The sequence below is a fragment of the Theobroma cacao genome, chromosome 1, assembly GCF_000208745.1.
Source record: "Theobroma cacao cultivar B97-61/B2 chromosome 1, Criollo_cocoa_genome_V2, whole genome shotgun sequence".
NCBI classification, from domain to species: Eukaryota; Viridiplantae; Streptophyta; class Magnoliopsida; order Malvales; family Malvaceae; genus Theobroma; species Theobroma cacao.
The window spans coordinates 30054173-30072435 of record NC_030850.1 but is presented as its reverse complement, the minus strand read 5'-3'; the positions used below and the strand labels follow the sequence as shown (position 1 = coordinate 30072435).

General features: G+C 36.0%; 1 protein-coding gene across 2 annotated transcripts; it reads left to right on the top strand.

The window, feature by feature from the left end:
* On the top strand, window positions 531-18263 carry LOC18613397 (protein HUA2-LIKE 3). 2 transcript variants are annotated; one of them, XM_018124456.1, is made up of 17 exons: window positions 541-1147; window positions 1730-1806; window positions 5591-7669; window positions 7957-8422; window positions 10108-10216; window positions 10329-10441; window positions 10510-10697; window positions 10783-11251; window positions 11337-11778; window positions 11893-12072; window positions 13111-13118; window positions 13717-13800; window positions 13909-13985; window positions 14091-14152; window positions 14527-14645; window positions 17703-17870; window positions 17989-18263. In XM_018124456.1, exons 1-17 carry the CDS (start codon window positions 1025-1027, stop codon window positions 18022-18024), a joined length of 4800 nt encoding a protein of 1599 aa, XP_017979945.1. In that variant the 5' UTR covers window positions 541-1024; the 3' UTR covers window positions 18025-18263. The 2 variants fall into 2 exon arrangements, with proteins under 2 accessions (XP_007050671.2, XP_017979945.1); XM_007050609.2 differs by lacking the exons at window positions 13111-13118; window positions 13717-13800; window positions 13909-13985; ... (2 more) ...; window positions 17703-17870; window positions 17989-18263 and adding exons at window positions 12241-12293; window positions 12381-12888 and having other exon boundaries at window positions 531-1147.

The following is an 18263-nucleotide window of genomic DNA, read 5'->3' as shown; positions in this document are numbered from 1 at the left end:
GATAGTGCAGGGATTTGGGTTTGGCAAGATCACCATCGTTACTTTTCTTTGGCTTTCCCAGACTTTTCCCTGCTTAAAATGCTGGGAGTTGAAGCGTATGGAGAGTATTAATGCGAGAGCCGAGAAGGTTGACATTTGATAAGAGGTCAATTGGCAATGAACTAGTTTGCAATGGCGGTGGAGACCCAGCTACGCGTTTAAAATGTTTTGACTTTTCAGACATGGATGTTGGCCGCCGTCCGAACTTTTCCACTGTGTTAGGTTGACCACGTCTACTATTGTTCAGTTTTGCATTATAAACCAATGATGAAGGAATGGCGGTGGGCAGTAGTCCAAACCAGCCTTTCAGAACCAGAAAGTACAAAAATGGGCCTTAAAAAGCCAGTAGGCCCAGTACCCAAACCGCAGCTGTGTTCATAGTAAGAATATTCTTTGGATTTGTTTTTTTTTTTGGAGGGGGGGGAGAGCCCACTCCCTAGTATGGTCCTTTAAGATTTGAGTGATCATCGCCTTGTTGCCTCCTGTCAGTTGGGTAAGTCACGTGGATTTGCATACGCCTTCCCCAACCCTCCCCACCAGATTCCCCACTCACTCTTAACCTGCACCACCGCCCCCTTTCCGTGCACTTTAGCACTTCCCCCTTCCTACTCTTAACCTACACCCCACCTGCGTATTTTAGCACTTTCCTCACCTCGCCATTTCAAATCTTCGATATCTTTGCATTTTCCTTGTGTGATTATCTTTTTATTCCCAAAAACCCCCAGTAATACCCAAACAAACCAAAAAAAGAAAAAGCAAAAAAAAAAAAACATTAACACTCCTTTTTCTTGAACAAAATATTAGGGTTTCTTTTTTTTAACAGACTGAGTTGCTCACTCACTTTTAATCGGGGGGGCGATTCAAATGCCTTCAAAATTTCGTGCCAAATTGTTGCGCCGGAACCCTAGAGAGTGCCAAACTGTTACGCCTTTCGGGCGATTTGGCGTGCCTTTGAGTTCGGGATAATAGTTTAATCGGTTCTGCGATGGCGCCCAGCCGAAGGAAGGGCGCCAGTAAGGCGGCCGCTGCCGCCGCCGCACGCCGCCAATGGAAAGTCGGCGATCTTGTCCTTGCTAAAGTCAAAGGCTTCCCTGCTTGGCCTGCCACGGTAGGCCTACACTTTTATCACTATCCTTTTTCTATCTTTGATGTCTTGAAAATCTTTGTTATGTTGTATAATATGATGTTGCCGTAGTGTTTATTGCATGTGAGGTTTAAATGATCTTCTATATTGGTGGCATGATTGATTCTTCTATTTAGGGTTTGCTTCTTTGTTGATCGTTGATTAAAAGGGAGGAACTCTTTGTCGGCTTTCTTTTTCTTTTGCATATTTAATGTTTGACCAGTTTTGATTTAATTTTTGTGACTCGAAGGAGATGATATGCATGGATTTTGTTAAAATAGAAACTCGAATGCATTTATTAGAAAATTAAATAAGAAATTCTGTTGGCAGAACTGTTTTTGGCAAAATCGAACCCTTGGTTTCTAAATTCTACTTAAAGGCTGTGGATTTAACTTTTGCTCTTTAAGATTGTTTTGTCATCTTTATCTTCTACTAACCTATCCTGTAGTCCTTTTGCTGTTTGTTTTCTTCTATATTTTCCTCCTCCCCCTTTATTTACTTTATTTTTGTTTCTTTCAGTTGTATAATCACTACTTTTAGGCTTATATTTCTGATTGCTGGTGGCAGGTAAGCGAGCCAGAGAAGTGGGGCTATTCATCTGATTGGAAGAAAGTTCTGGTTTACTTCTTTGGAACCCAGCAAATGTAAGTGCACATTTCAAGATTATTAGTCTGTTCAGTTCATCCTTTTGCTTTGTGTTCCTCTTTTTGCCCCCTTTTGTCTTTATGTTAAATTATTAATAGTCATGCGTAGTTGCAATTCTATGGTCTTAGTTTTTGGTGTTTCTTGTTGATAGTTGTGTAATATGGTCAAATTTTTTTGGTGACTTATGTTAGTTGAGTGATTTTATTCTCAAAGGAAGATACTGTAGGTGGCCTCTGTCTTTGTTGTAGATAATCTTTTGGCATTCTTGTTTAGATGATTTATTGATCTATATGTTATTATCATGATCGTCAGTAGATAATTTGGGTTCACCATGTCCTTGATGTGTAAAAGCATGTGACATTCTAGGTTTAGATGATTTATTGAACTCTACTGACAATCCATTGTCATCATCAGCGTTGGTAATATAATTTCAGTGGCCATGTCCTTGATGTCTACGAGCATTTGGGTATTCTTGTTAAGATTATTGTTTCAACTTTTTGACAACATATTATCATCATCATTACTTTCATTTCCTCTTCTTCTTCTTCAGTATGTTTATATGATGAGGGATCCATTGTTTAGTAATATTTTTTCCCCAGCGTGCTAACCACCTAACCCATATCAACGGTGGCGATATTTTGTTGTTACCAAGGGAAAAGCATAATCATTCGGAGATGGATGAATTAATTTCCTTTCTTCACTGTCCATACGTAAATCTATAAGGTATCTTTTAAATTATAGATAGTCATCTATCTTTAAATTGAATGTTTATGATCTAGTAATGGGTGCTTGTGTGTGCAGCCAGATATGGGTGTTTGAATGCTCAATTAAAACATTTTAAATTGGACTTTTTTTTTGTATTAGTTTGTATTGTAGGATAGGAAGTTGTCTAGAGTTAAGTTGATGTATTTATAAAATATTTGCAACTATGGAAGAATGTACATTCTCGGCTTCTCGTGCTTTTATTTTCTTTTATCAAACAAATTGTCTCAAGGGGAATTTCTTTTAATTTGTTTATTTGAATTAGTTAAACCATTAAGTCTATAAACTTGGTAGAGGTGAATTTACTTGCGGTGTTGGATGGGTGAATGCATGTTGACCTTTGATGCGGTATATACTTTGATAATGTGAAAGGAATTTAAACTATCCTCTCCTGTAATTACTCTTGGAGGTAGCTGTTAGGTGCTATTGAACTCCAATGTCATTGTTGACTTATTTAGAGTATAGCAAGCTTTATGCATATTTGACTCCAACATAGAATAATATGTTAAAGTTGAGGTTTAGGTTATACATTCAGCTATTACACTGTGGTAGTAGTTATTGACTTTTAGGTTCTTGTTGTAGTGGATAGGAGTTTTTTGATCTACCTTTTTGCTTGCACAATGATTTTGGATATTCTCATAGCTCCTGGGCTATAGTAAACATAAACACTAGTAATTTATGATAGTTAACTGGCATTGTTTAAAAGTAGGATGAAGATATGGTGAGGATACGGCAGGTAACTGTTATATAACAAATTTTGAAATCATTCTGATAACTCCTGAGCTCTTAGAAGTGTAATCACTGATATAGTATAGAACACACCAAGCTCAAATGTAGGATGAAGGTGAGATATGGAAGCTAAGTGGGAATTTGAATTCATAAAATGCTGAATTTGATGAGGCAAAGGAGAAAGGAAATCTCTCTAAGAGACCTTTCAAAATAGAGCTAGTAAAACCTCATTTTAGACCACTTAAATCTAGTGTTGGAATACATAGAGAAATAAGGTATGATACATGTGGCATTGATCTAAAATTAGTGATGTTGCTTTCCCAAAACCCTGCAATTCAGAAGTGCTCAAGAATGGGCAAATACCATCCTCTCACTTCACTGCTGCTTCAACTGCTTTCTTAACTTTTTGCAGTAGTCAATCCCCTCATTCAATAGGTTCTGTTTTTCATGTAGGGATGGAATGCAAGAAGAGAGTAGTTATAAGTTTCCATTTTCTGTTTTCTATTATGTTGAGTGATGTTGGTCATTGGTTGGTAAAATTCTTGTTTTGCCTATTGTCTTTTGCAAGGTGGTGATAATCCTTCTAATTACAATCAAATACTCTTCACTGGAGCATTGCTGCATCTGTATATGAAGTTTGCATATATATATTCTTTTTATTTTAAAAATTTTGAAACTCCTTATGAACTTAGTTCATTACTGCAAATTATTGTAATATTAAGTCAAAGATTATGTTGTTAAAGCTGGTAGACCTCAATAACTGGTTATATGAGTGGTATTGTGCTGATTGTAAATTGGATCTTCTTTTCTTTGTTCTAATTATCAGCTTTATGCTTTATTTGGGCTGTCTTTGGTTCTCCCACTTTATTGTAGAATATGTAACATGATGATGAATTTTAAGTTTTCATATAGAAGACCTATACATGGTTTTTCAAAGGGTAGAGCCACTGTAATCTGAAAACAGACTTTTTGGAGGCTTTCAAATCTGGACATGATTTATACTTAGTTGGGATGCTGCCATTCTCATTTATCTTTTCTGTTTGATGGTTTTCACATTTGTTCCTGTAACATTTTTGTACTCAATAGATATACCTTGAAAAGGAAGTTTTACATGCTGGAAAACAATTCCTAGAATATGAAGTATCTGGAAACATTGATGCTAATGTTCTTCAGATTTAGTAAAAGTCATCTAGTTATTTGATGATGTTGATGTTGTGCATGTTTGGCCTAGCTTTTTTTCAGCTTATCTACCTCTTAAAAGCAAAAGCCAGGCCAAACATAATTTTTTGAGAAGCTCTTAAAAAAAAAGTAGCTTTTTTTTTAAGAACAAAATTTTTAAAAAAAGAGCTTAAAAAAAAGTTCCAAGGAGGAGCTTTTTCTTCTCTTTTTTTAAAAATATAAGAGAATTTTTATTTTTGTTCCAAAAATATCTTCATTTGTTTAAAATAATTACAATATTACCTTCTTAAAAAAAAAATACCATCTATGATAATTTTAACAAAAATTATAATTTATAAAAAAGAACTTATAAAAAAAATTTAACCAAACAACTTTNCTATGATAATTTTAACAAAAATTATAATTTATAAAAAAGAACTTATAAAAAAAAATTTACCAAACAACTTTAGCTTAATTTTAAAAGCTATTATTTTTCATAAGAGCTTCATAATAGCTTTTAAGTTAGAAAAAAGCCAGGCCAAACGGGCTCGTCATCTGCGATATATCTCAGTAAGATGTAGTCTTTAAATTCAGAAATCTACATAGACTAGCAAAAATTTTAGCCATTTGATAACGTGGGTTCGGAAGTTCATTAGCATATTTATCAGCTGTATCTTAACATGCTTGCACCTGTTGGTATTGCATTTGTATCATTTTTTATGTGAAAGATTTGTGAAACCTTTTAAAAAAAATGAAAAGGGGGGGGGCATGTACAGGAATGGTTTCCTTTTTATGTGTAGCACCTGTATGTATGGAATGAGTTATCCAATGAATTCTGTATACTAATTTATTTATTTGAATAAATTTTGAATCGGCTGTGCTTGGGAATTAGATGCATGGAACTCTATTGTGCTATTAAAGCTACTATATTTTTTATTAATATATTGTTGATAGGAACTATAATAGTTACTTTGTAACATTTTTGTAATCCTTTTTCTCAGTTGGTCTTTGTTATTTGGATATTTCTACTTGTTGGTTGTTTTAACTCATCTATATCCTTATGCTCCTCATATATAATTTCCCCTAGCTTAGTTTGGATTATGTTAGTTCTCATATGGATATTTTCTCAAGCAGAGCCTTCTGTAATCCTGCTGATGTTGAAGCATTTACTGAAGAGAAGAAACAATCTCTTTTGATCAAACGTCAGGGGAAGGGTGCGGATTTTGTTCGTGCAGTCCAGGAAATTATTGACAGTTATGAGAAGTCAAAGAAACAGGATCAGGTTGATGATTATAATTCTGCTGATGGAGTTACTCAGGTGAATTATGGGAACTCAGTGGACTCATCTGCATCAAAGGATCTGACTGAAACCTGTGAGGCAACAGTAGAGTTGCGATTAAAAAGTTCAAATGCCGTGACAAATCGAAATGATCCAAGTCATGCAACTGAGGTTGCTCCAGCTGAGGCAAAAATTGATGCTCTGTTTGAAAAAGAATCTGTGTCAGAGCAACCTCTGGATAAGATGTTGGTCAAAGAAACACCCGTATTGACTACGTACTCATCAAGAAAAAGATCTGGAGGTTTACGATCTCAAAAATCTGTTGCACAGCAGAAGGCACCATCAGTTCGAAGGGCTAGAAGCTCATCAAGGGTGGAATCCTCTAGATTCCAGAATTTTATGATGTCATCTAATGATGTTAGGACTGCAGCTGATGTGTCAGCTAATGTGATCCAGGATGGATCCCTAAGGAGGAATAAACGAGTCAGAAAGTCTACAGATGCTTCTGAAAGTGATGATGTGGACTCATCTGTGTTAATGTCGAATGGTAGCATTGATGATAATGGGTCTGAAATTGCCACTGTTGATTCTGATGCTGTTAGCTTGAACGAAGGCAGCACTATGGATTCTAGTTGTAAACCAGAACACTCTGAGACCGTTGTCGAGTGTTTGGAGGGAGATGTTGAGTTGAGCAAAGGGCTTGATTTCCAAATAAAGACAGTTGTCATTAAGAAGAAAAGGAAACCTCTTAGAAAGCGAGTAAATCATGACTCTGCTGAGGGTCCTGCTAGAATGTATGCAGAAGCAGATCTGAATTTAGGAATCGATGATACTCGGAAAAATTTGCAGAATACATGTGAAAATTTAAATGAGAAATATTCCAAAGATGATGGAGATGAGCATCTACCATTGGTGAAAAGAGCTAGGGTTCGCAGGGGCAAACTGTCAGCTGCTGAAGAGGAGTTCACTAGTTCTTCACCAACTGAAGAAAAGCCTGTTAATGAAGGTGCTGTCAATTTATTGGAGCAGATGAGTCCATCATCAAGCTGTCGCAATGATTCTCCTGCTGATAGAGACTCTTTAGTGTTGAAGGGAGCTTTGGTTAGTATATCACCTTCAAAGTATGACACTCAAGTTCAAGGAAGCGGGCCAGAACCTTGGAAAGTCATGAGAAATCAACTAGGCTGTTTGGCAGGTGGCGAAGCTGCGCTGCCTCCATCTAAACGCCTCCATCGTGCTTTGGAAGCTATGTCAGCTAATGCTGCTGAAGAAGTTCAGGCATGTGCTGAACATTCACCAACCATGGAAACATTAGATGATCGATGTCATGGTTCTCCGATTAGGAGTTGCTCTCATACAGCTGTTGACGACAAAGAAGCTAATGGGTTGGAGCAACTTGGCATGGATTTGCTTTTGAATAGTGATTGTGGCATCTCTTCTAGATCAAACTCAATACCGTGGGAAAAATGTGCCAAATCTTCTTTGGAACCAGATATTTGCAGTCAACCTGTGAAGAGTCCTAAAAATCAAAAGCATGATTTCCATAAAGATGTCTTTGTGGAGCCTATGAACCATGTTAGTTGTGATAGTCATATAGGCCAAAGTTTAGAACACCCATCCCCTAATCCTGACAAAAGCCAGGCTAGTTTCAGACCCAATTGTGGTTCTACAGATCAGCAGTTGCCTTCAGAGGATGATCGTGATGCTGAACCTGTTGGCTTGAGCAATTGTAGGGCAGAAAATCCTGATGAACAATTAAATACTTCAGAACATGCTGACATGAGTTCAGATCCTGTCACAGGGACTGAGAAAACTGGTAAAGTTTCACCTCAGGATGGTTCAAATGTGTTTAAGTGCACTTTTGAGCATACCAGTCATGAGAAAAGTGATTCATTGAAGTCTCAAACTGATGACAGCAGCTTAGTCAATGGCATGTAAGCATATTTGCCTTGTTTTTATTACAGCTTTTCAGTGAAACAATATTGGGTTATTTTTGTTGTTAAAGATATAACATGAAATTTCAACAGTTAACTGCATACTTTGCACCTACAATCGTGAAAGTGGTTTCTTTAATTTAGCCCTTTGGAATACAAGCACAACCATAGCAAGCAAATTAAACAGTCATGATGCTCATATTAACATAAATCTGATAACAGAATTGAATTTTCCAAAGGGTCCTGTCTTAAATATGTTTTTTTAATTTTTTTCTTGTTTGACTTAGGTGTGAGGTTATGGAAGAGCTCCTGCCTGAACAAAGGCAGAAGGCAACTTCTAGTTTGATTTGTAATGACAATTCAGACAAGGATGTTGTAGGTGTCCAGTTAAGTTCATCTTCAGCTGATGGAGTAGATTCTCCTGCTAAGGTCTCTCCTTCCAATGCTTCAATTTGCCATGTTTCTACTTCAGAGAGTGCTAATATTATTCGAAGCAATGGGGATTGCAGTCCAAATGTGCATTCTTGTCACAACAAATCTTTGTGCGTTTCAATTGCTGACGATGAAGGTAAAGCTGACTCTGCTGCTTCTGAAAGACCAAAATCTGTCAGTAAGTGCAGTAATTACACCGAAGCACATGCTGCTCTGTCATCCTTTGAAAATATGCTTGCAACCTTAACGAGGACAAAGGAGAGCATTGCTCGTGCAACACGCATAGCAATTGATTGTGCAAAGTTTGGTGTCTCTGCTAAGGTAATATTTCTCTGCTTTCCTTTTTGTTATTTTTTTTTGTTTGAATTATAGTTGTCATGCAGGTCCGCAAAAGTACATTAAAGATTATTCTCGCTCAAGTGCTGCAATTGTGCAAAAGTGGAGTCATTTTATGTGAAGTTGAGATCAACTTTAATATTCATAGGCCCTTTATTATATTATTGTTATCATCTAGAGGAAATCTGGGTGGATTTTTTTCCCTTGCTTCTGTTTAAGCTTTTCTCTTATATGGCAATCTTTAATCTTCCTCCAACTTTCAAACTTAGCACATATTTGATTAATTTCTCTTATAAGGCTATGCTCTGCAACTGCAGCAGTAAGAGAAACTATGAATTTGGGAACCAACTAGGGTTGTTTATGTTGATGTTTTATGTCAACACATGTGGCTTCATAGAAGGTTCTTTAACACTGAAATCTTCTTGCCACTATAACATTAGGGTTTCAATGACATCTTTGGATAGTAGTTGCATTAAAAATCATGAGGGATTTGTGAGATACCAGAAGAGGATTTATTTGGACTGTGGTAGAGAATCTAGTTTTGGAAGGAAAGTCAAGGACATTGTAGTGATTGATATTTAGTTAAGAATGAAAAAGCACAGAATAAAAACCCGATAATTTCGTTTTCATATATTTTACATGAATTTTTTAATAGTCAATTTTCCAGAATTGGCAAGTTATTCAAGTCTGAAAAGATGGTGACTCATAAACCTAATTAGATTAGGAATCTTCATAATTGTTAGGTTTGGGAAAAAGGGTCATTCTAATAAACCAAAAATTATGTAAAGGGCAAGCCAAATAAATTCCAATGGTAAGTCTATTTAAACTTGTGTTGTTATAATACTCTGTTTGGTCTGGCAGAATATGAGGCAAGGGAAAACCATATTGAAAATAAAGCATTTTTCATTTTTTAGTGATAAACTGATATTATTACTGCTCTCATATATTTCAAGATCCAAAAAAACAGTTTATTCTTTTAAATTGAATTTCTTGTACTGCTGTGTAGTATAAAAGAACTACTGGACTATTCTTGTGAGTTGTAATCTATCAGCTTTTTGAAGCATTAAATTCATTGTAGATCTGCGTTTCTGGATGTTTTGCCCTTTGTTTCTGTAATGATGATAACCTTTACTTACAGATTTTTGTATTATTCTTGAGAGTTATTTCTCTTAAATTAATTACATTCCTATAACACTTAATACAACCTTTGACATGGTTATCTTGATTAGTTCAACATGTCACTGCTCGTTATATGTGAAAGCCTTTTGTCCCTAATCATCTGTTTCAAGTCCATGTGATTATTTAAGGATGAATAAAGACAATTGAGTTTTATAATAGCTTGTATATCTTTTTATATGCAGAAGTTAATGTAGTTAAATGTTTGGGGTAAAATTGTTAAAGTTCTCTTTTTAGTTATATTATGTAAGTGTTTATCAAAGGCATTTCTCCTTCATTGTCAGCACTTTAAATTGAACTTAGACATAGGTAAACTTTGGCATTAAAAGTTGTTTATGCCCCCTTATAGGACTTTTATTAAGACTTAAAGTGTATTATAGTGAAGGCTGAAAGAGAGCTTTGTGAACTGAGAGCATATGTACAGATGATATATCTTCATATTCTAAAAGATCTTATTTTATTTGAAATGCATTGATTTCTTCATTTAAACCTAGGTTGTAGAAATTGTTACTCGAAATTTGGAACGTGAGTCAAGCTTACACAGAAGAGTGGATTTGTTCTTTCTTGTGGATTCCATTACTCAGTGCTCCCGAGGTTTGAAAGGTATGATTTGTGTTTATTCACTAATGACTTGGTGAAGATGCCATTTAGCAGTATGATAGGTGTTTAGTTTATATGAGTTATGAATGTGGCTATGTTTTTATTTGGTATCCAGGTGATGTTGGTGGCATCTACCCTTCAGCTATTCAAGCGACACTGCCTCGTCTACTCTATGCTGCAGCTCCCCCTGGACCTAGTGCACACGAAAATCGTCGGCAGTGCTTAAAGGTGAGTGATATTAGCTGTTTTTTTTATTTTTTTGGAGGGGGGCCACTCACCCACTTTCTTTTGTATAGGTTTTGAAACTTTGGCTGGAAAGAAGAATCCTTCCGGAGTCTGTTGTTCGCCACCATATACGAGAACTTGATTCACTTAGTGCTTCATCTTCTGGTGGTGCCTTTTCTCGCCGCTCAGCTAGAACAGAGAGAGCATTGGATGATCCTGTCAGGGACATGGAGGGTATGCTTGTGGATGAGTATGGCAGGTCTGTATTATGGAATCTCTTTAACTTATGACTAATTTTAAAAATTTCTAGAATTTTGTTTGTAAAATATTTTTTGTTGCCTCAGCAATTCTAGTTTCCAGCTTCCTGGATTTTGTATGCCCCGAATGCTCAAGGATGAGGATGAAGGTAGTGATTCTGATGGAGGGAGTTTTGAGGCTGTTACTCCAGAACACTATTCTGGAACCCCTGAAGAACAAGTGGCAAACCCTGTAATTGAAAAGCGCAGACATATTTTGGAAGATGTTGATGGTGAACTTGAAATGGAGGATGTTGCTCCTGAGATTGAAATGAGCTCAACCAGTGGTGCTGCTGGAGTGAATACTGCACAAACTTCACTAGAGCAGTGTGATCAGCATTTCCCATTGCCGTTTGCCCCGCCTTTACCTCACGATGTGCCTCCATCATCACCACCACTGCCATCATCACCTCCACCGCCACCCCCACCCCCTCCCCCACCCCTTCCCATCCCTCCTTGTCCTACATCTGATCCCTTTGCTAATGGTGTTGATTCAACAAGTCATACCAGTGTACATGTAGGTCCTGCTTGTTTGTATTGCCTTTGTGATTTCATTATTATTATATGTTATTTCATTCTTTTTGTTTGGATTATGTTTGCAGAATAGGCAAGATGATTTGCGATCTGCAGTTCCACCATCAGTTGCACCCAGAATTAATTCAGCAATGTGCACCAATGCAGCCCCTTATCATGGACCTGAATCTAGAGATCTTCCAGGCCCTATTGAGGTTTCTGATTGTAATGCCTCTTTCAACAGTTACCCAGTGCATCCAGTGAATAATATTCAACAACTTGATGGTCCTAACTTCCATCACAATGCCTACCCTCCACGACCTCCTCATCCTGCACAATCAAATCAGTTCTCATATGTTAATTCAGGCCAGCATATGAATTCGATGAGGGATGCCCCACCTCCTCCCTACTCCAACAGATACTATTCTCTGAACACTGATGGTGGAAATTATTATAATAGCCATGAGAGAATGAAACCGGCCCCAAATGAACTTAGAGAGAGCTGGAGGTTTCCTCCACAACCCTTCTCTGGTAATGTTCTTAAATATATTTTGTACCAAAGGTGATGGGGAATAGTCTACTGTTAATGCCTCAGTTTCTCTGATCATACCTGATTGTATATTATGTTATCTTTTCTCCTATTAGGTCCGCAGTATGCTGATAAAGTGAAAGCATCATATGGCCATGGCTCATATGGTGGACCCCAATGTGAGCCAACAAGGTTGCCAAACCAAGGATGGGGCTTCCACCCCCCTGCAATGAATCATAGAAACTCCTTTCCTGTCAGACCACCTCCAGAAGGTGTGGTCCCAGTTGGATCAAGAGGTGTGCATTTCTCCTGTGAGATTCTGCTTTAAAAGTTAAAAACAGAGCATACGCATGCATTTTCATGCTTGCTAGAATGCATCTTGATTTGGTCAATTGATCACTAGAGACGCTGCATTTAGGTAGGTGTTTGTTAGGGGCAGGTTCTTAATATCTTTTGTGTTTCAGCTCCGAGCGGTTGGTGGCCAAGATGACCAAATATTATCGAGCTGCTCTAATTGGTATGTAATTGCCGTTACTTATTTTGAAGTTTTGTTTTTCAAATGCTTACTTGCTCATCAAAATCCTTGTTGGTTACTTATTGTTAGGTATAAACCCTATTTTTTGACCTGGGTTGTGCGGCTTGTTGAAAAGAGTTGAGTGCTTTTCTGGCCCTATATTGTTTGCGATGCAAGGAACAGATATACAACAGATACGGGTTTGGAGCCGATGATCAGCACGTCGGCATGCTGGTTTTGTAAATATGTATCCTATCACCTCTACCGCAACTGGCAAGGATAGTGAGATGTGCCTTACTGTAGAGATTGGGGAGAGCTGTAATCTAACTCTAGGCTGTCATGTATCAAAATTTTATTTTATTTTATTTTTCTTTTCTTTTTTTGCATTATTTATTTCATCAACGCCCCAATAGGAACACGAGCAAAATTTTTATTGGGCCATTGCTTAGATACCATATTTTTTTTAGCTTTTGATATTTACAACCCCCATTTTGGCTGTAAACAGTCCATTTTGTCAAATACACTGGCAGAATTTCAGTGGTTTAAGTGGATCAGAATGAGCTGAATATAATCTAGTTAGCTGGATGCCGATTTATTATTGTTGTGGAAAAGACAGAAGCGACAATGGTTTCTCTTCCAGAGGGATGAGTAGAGTGTATCATTTTCAGCAATATAGAATCCAAAATATTTTAGTTATGCCCACATTTCTTTTTTGCTTTTATTTTGCAATAAAATTATAAAAATTATAAATGCGGCTAGGAGATGGTTGACCAAGTCGGTGTTTGTCTTTAATTTGATCGTTGGTTGTGCACTCAATTAGTGCCACCCGTGCAGGCAGAGGCCACAACCTCTCTCTCTCTCTCTCTCTGTCAGTGTGGGGCAATTTTCCATTTTATTGACCAGTGAATTAAAAGAATTTCCTTTGGAGTACCGGGTGGATTTTGCTGTAGTTTGCTATATTTTACATTTCCAGATTTGAAAGTTTCAGGGATTGCGATGTCTACAGGTGAGTGAAACTGAAAACAGTAAAAAACACCGCGTGATTCGATAAGATCAAAGAGGAAGAATCAATAATAATAATAATCATTGGAAACACAAAATTTCAAAGGGCGTTTCAGATTGGATTTGGTTATTCTCAAGCCCAAGTAATCTATATATACATATATTACTGCTGCTTCAAATCTTGAACTTGAGTTTCCTTGTGAAGATATTGATTATTAATAATCGCTGTCGTTATTATTGTAGAAGCTTCTTTACATACCCAGCTGATAAGGCAATCTCTCCCCTGCTTTTGTTTTCGTCTATTTTTAACCAACCGCCCAGAAACAGAATACAAAATACAAGACAAATAGAGCAATGCACAATATACCCAAAAATCTTTAATTCGTTAAACTTTAGGAACCATTCAATCCCATAGGAAAGGGAGCTCCTTTTGTTTTTCTTATCAGAAACCAAAATGGGGGCTTCTGAATCGGTCCCTCAGAAATCAATCCATCAATTTACTGTCAAGGTTCTTTTTTCTTTTTTCTTGTCCTGCTTCTACCATTAAAATTACGAAATGGTTTTGATGATTATTTCTTTCCTTGTGGGGGGGTTTATTCTGTTGTTTGTGTGGCAGGATAACAAAGGTCAGGATGTGGACCTTAGCATATACGAAGGAAAAGTTCTCCTTGTGGTTAATGTTGCTTCTAAATGGTTCTTTTCTCTCTTTCTGTTTTTCCTTCTTTAACTTTTCTTTTCTTTTGTTCTTCTTTTCCCTGATTTTCTATCTGAATTCTATACATTTGTGATTCTGAACAGTGGGCTTACTGATTCGAATTATACCCAGTTGACTGATCTTTACAGCAAATACAAGGATCAAGGTTTATTCTCTTTTCTTTACTCTTTCCTTCTTTTTTTCTAAAAAAAAGTGGAAATTAATAGACCAATCATGCATGATTATGTTCTTCGTTTTGTATCTGTGTAGACCCCTCTTGAATTCGTTTCTGTATTTTTAAGGTCTTCAAAGGCTGCCATTGTGACCTTGTCTCTTCTTTCCTTTTATTTCCCGAGTGGCTTTATTCTCTTTCATAGCGCTGTACACAACCTTTTCCATGATGATATGATGTTTTGGTTTTGTAATTATCAGTTTAGGCAATTTGGTCATATGAAACAGGTGGATGAATTTTAACTTTATTTACAATTTTCTGCCCAAGATATATTGAGACTTGAAGATGCTTTTATTTTCCGACTGAAGGTCTAGAGATCTTGGCATTCCCATGCAATCAGTTTTTGAAGCAAGAACCTGGTACAGAGCAAGAAGTACAACAATTCGCTTGTACAAGATACAAGGCTGAATATCCTATTTTTCGAAAGGTAATGTAATATATTTAACATTGGATAACAGATGTCTTTTGTTAGAAGTAATATCTGATTTACTCAATGGCAAAGTGAGATGTTGCTTTGAGTTACTTGAATTTGACCATTGGTTGGGTTAATTGTGGTTGCATTTGTTGATCGGTTTTGCCTTTATCAAATTACCTTAACAACCCATGTTGCTTACTTTAAGAATATAGAAATAGGTGAACTGTTGATAGGACTCCAATGGTTCTCTCTTATACTGCTTCAGGCATTTGCCACCATTTAGATGTACCTTTTAAATATACTCTGTTTCCTTTTCAACTCCTGACAAATTTAATAGTAGAAGAATAGAGGCCTTATATGTGTTCAGAGCTTCTAACATTGCATCTTAAATTTGAATGGTATTTGAAAGTTGCCTGAACATCATCAGTTGTGACAATCTCACGACTTTCTTCTTCAAATATTTGTTCACTTATATGAAATCTTTACTCAGATCTTGAAGTTCCTTAATGTGCTGTACCTGTTTGTGATTGTTGTTGATTGGAATGGAGGACAAAGCACATTCAGAACCGTATTTCTAAAAGAAGCTTATTGACTTTTTGTTTTTTATGTTCACAATGCAAGCTGCATTGTGTATGGTTCTTGCTTAGACTGTGTTCAATTTTGGACAACACTCTTTTTGAGCTGAGCAAGCATGTCTTAACAGATTTAAGCAGCTGTTTTGAACTACATTTAACGGCCTTTTCTGCTTGATTGATGCTGGACTATCAAATGGAAATGTTTTTTGCCAGGGTCAAATGTGATTTCTTAAAGTGTTTATTAGTAACATATAGACTCACAAAATATGGTAGATGCTGGACTATTAATTGGAAACTGTTGTTTTTCTTCCAAGAAAAACTGTTCTTGAAGCCTAATTGTCTTCTGGCTGCAAGAAACAGGAGTCAGGATTTACTCGAGTCTGCTTTAACGTTGATATATCTTTTGTTTGTGTTTGTGCATTTGATAGGAAATGTTCTTTGCCAGGGTCAGATGTGATTTTCTAAATCTTATTAGTAACACATAGACTCAAAGTCACTTTGGCCTTTGCTCTCAGCTGAGATAAAAGCATGAGATTGGAAGTGGCTGACCAGAGTCCTCCCCTTCCTTTGGGTGGATATTGGTACATTTGAGAGCTGATATTATATAGAATTGAAAGGTCACGATTCAAATGTTAATATTCTTGGGAGTGGCCAATGTAAAAATATTTGGGTTTTCAACTGGAGGTTGGTAATCCAAGCTCAATTTCTATGATCAATAGTCCAAGCAGGATTTCAGTTACACAATCTGATCCTTCTGCAAGCAAAGTTTTCAAAAAGGTTTCTTGTCCAATGACTTCTGATTAATAGCCCTCCTAGGCAAAGTTTGCAAGGTCTAATAATGTTTCCATTTTGTTCTTGAGAGCATGACTCCACATGTGAGGTAGTTTGTATGAGACTCTGAGACTTCGAATTCTGCTCATATTGAGCATGAAAGATATAATCACAAAACTAATTTATGAAGAATTATGATGATAAAATTTTATACTCATGCGTACTTCTATACATATGTCTAACTCATACAATTTCTGAGGAATGCATAAAGGTTTCGTAGAGCCTTTTTTGACTTTTTGGGAATGCATTAGCCAATTAATGAAGATGGTTCTATTTTCTTTTAGCACCTTCAGTAGTTCTAATACTTGTCATGTTGCTTTGATTATTTACAAGTGGGATTCAAGCTCTTATTTCTGCTTTTCTCAGAAAAAATAGAGCTCTGATTTCTGCAATTTTAGCAGTAGCTTGGCTGTTCATCATGCTTATTGCTTTTTATTTAAGATTTTTTTAAAAAATACCCCTCATACATAAGCTGTTTTTTAAAATAACTCTCTCTATAATTTTAATTATTTTTAGTCAAGATAAATTAATTTTGGATAAAATTACCCTTAATGAAATCGATCCATATGTTTAGGTCTGTGCCTTAAACCGATTTATATCTTTTGAGCTTTCATCACCAGACCATTCATCTTTGGAGTATTCCTTACCAGAAAGAAAAACTTTTAAGCATTTTGAGTATTTTAGGGTGATTTTTGATACACGAAAAAAAATCTGAACGTTTTTAGCATTTTTAAGCATTTTGGGGTGGTTTTTGATATAGAAAAACATCTTTGAGTATTCTTTGTCAAGTAGGTATATTCGTAGATTATGTTGTTAAATGAAATATAGTGTATTGTCTGAAGTTATTAATTTTGTTAATAAAATTCAGTAGTTTTGGTTGTTTTTAAGCATTGCGTAATCAGCTTTTAGATATTACGTAACTAGTTTTTAGGCATTGCGTTACTAATTTTTAGGCATTGTGTGATTGATTTTTAGATATTACGTGACTCGTTGATAGGCATTGCGTGATTAGTTTTAGGCATTGCCTAAAAATCAATCATGCAATATTTGAAAACTAATCACACGAGATCAGAGACACAATAATTAAGTTACGTAATGCTTAAAAACTAATCTCGCAATTCTTAAAAATCAGTGACGCAATGATTAAAAAGATACAATGCTTAAAAACAATATCTAATAACTAATTGATTTGCTTACTCACAGTCAGGTTTAAGTTATCAAAGTATGATAGTGTTTTAATTTATAAATATGTCTAATCAATTTGAACCTTTAACTTTGAGATTTTATGAATAAATCAATACACTTAAGAACCTAAAGCACATACCTTGATGTCATCTCTGCTCTTTGGGATGGTGAAATAGACAGTATTTGATAAGAGAGAAATTACGATTTAATTTTAAAATTTTTATCTAGATGACGGGATAGAGAAAATCGAAATTATTTTAATTTATTTGAAATTATTTAAAAGGTATTGTTGTCAAGTTATTTAAAAAATTAATTAAAATTATAGTGAAGGATATTTTTAAATTGAGTTTATGAAAAAGTTTATTTTTCATCATTTTTTCTTTTATTTATTGCATCTCCAATCAACATATAATGTTCTGGACTTCGCATTCTATGAGAACTGGTTACTCTTTGCTGCTAAATTTTCTTTCATATATAGGTTCGTGTCAATGGGCCAAAGACTGAACCTGTCTACAAGTTTTTAAAATCAAACAAATCTGGATTCCTGGGATCTAGGATAAAGTGGAACTTCACAAAGTTTTTAGTTGATAAAAATGGCCATGTCCTGGGTCGCTATGGCCCAACCACCGCACCACTGGCCATAGAGGTACTCCCTCCTCCCTTTCTCCTGGTACATGTGCAATTTAATTATGGCATAAGAGATTAATTTCTATGTTGTTTTGAAAATAGAAGTGTTCTCATTCTTGCTGTGCTTCTTGGCACAGGCTGACATCAAGAAAGCATTGGGAGTGGATACATGAAAGATACAGGATGAGTTGGAAGGGAAGATAAAATTAGAGAAAATGTAGAGATTAAAGTGTTAGCCATGCCCATGATAATGTATGCTATTATGTTGGTGGATTGACTATTGAGACTTATCTATGTTGATGGTGCCTCATGTAATGACATCCGCTGCTTTAGTTAAAAACTAGTTGTCTTCCATTGTTGTCATTAAGACAGTTTCTTTGCTGCATTTAAGCTATTAATTTCCTCTCTGGAA

Bases quoted from the DNA above. Each gene is read 5' to 3' on its own strand.
- LOC18613397 (XM_018124456.1), top strand. From the start codon at position 1,025: ATGGCGCCCAGCCGAAGGAAGGGCGCCAGTAAGGCGGCCGCTGCCGCC. The intron at 1,148-1,729 runs GTAGGCCTACAC...TGCTGGTGGCAG, and splicing joins TCCCTGCTTGGCCTGCCACG to GTAAGCGAGCCAGAGAAGTG. The intron at 10,442-10,509 runs GTGAGTGATATT...TCTTTTGTATAG, and splicing joins ATCGTCGGCAGTGCTTAAAG to GTTTTGAAACTTTGGCTGGA.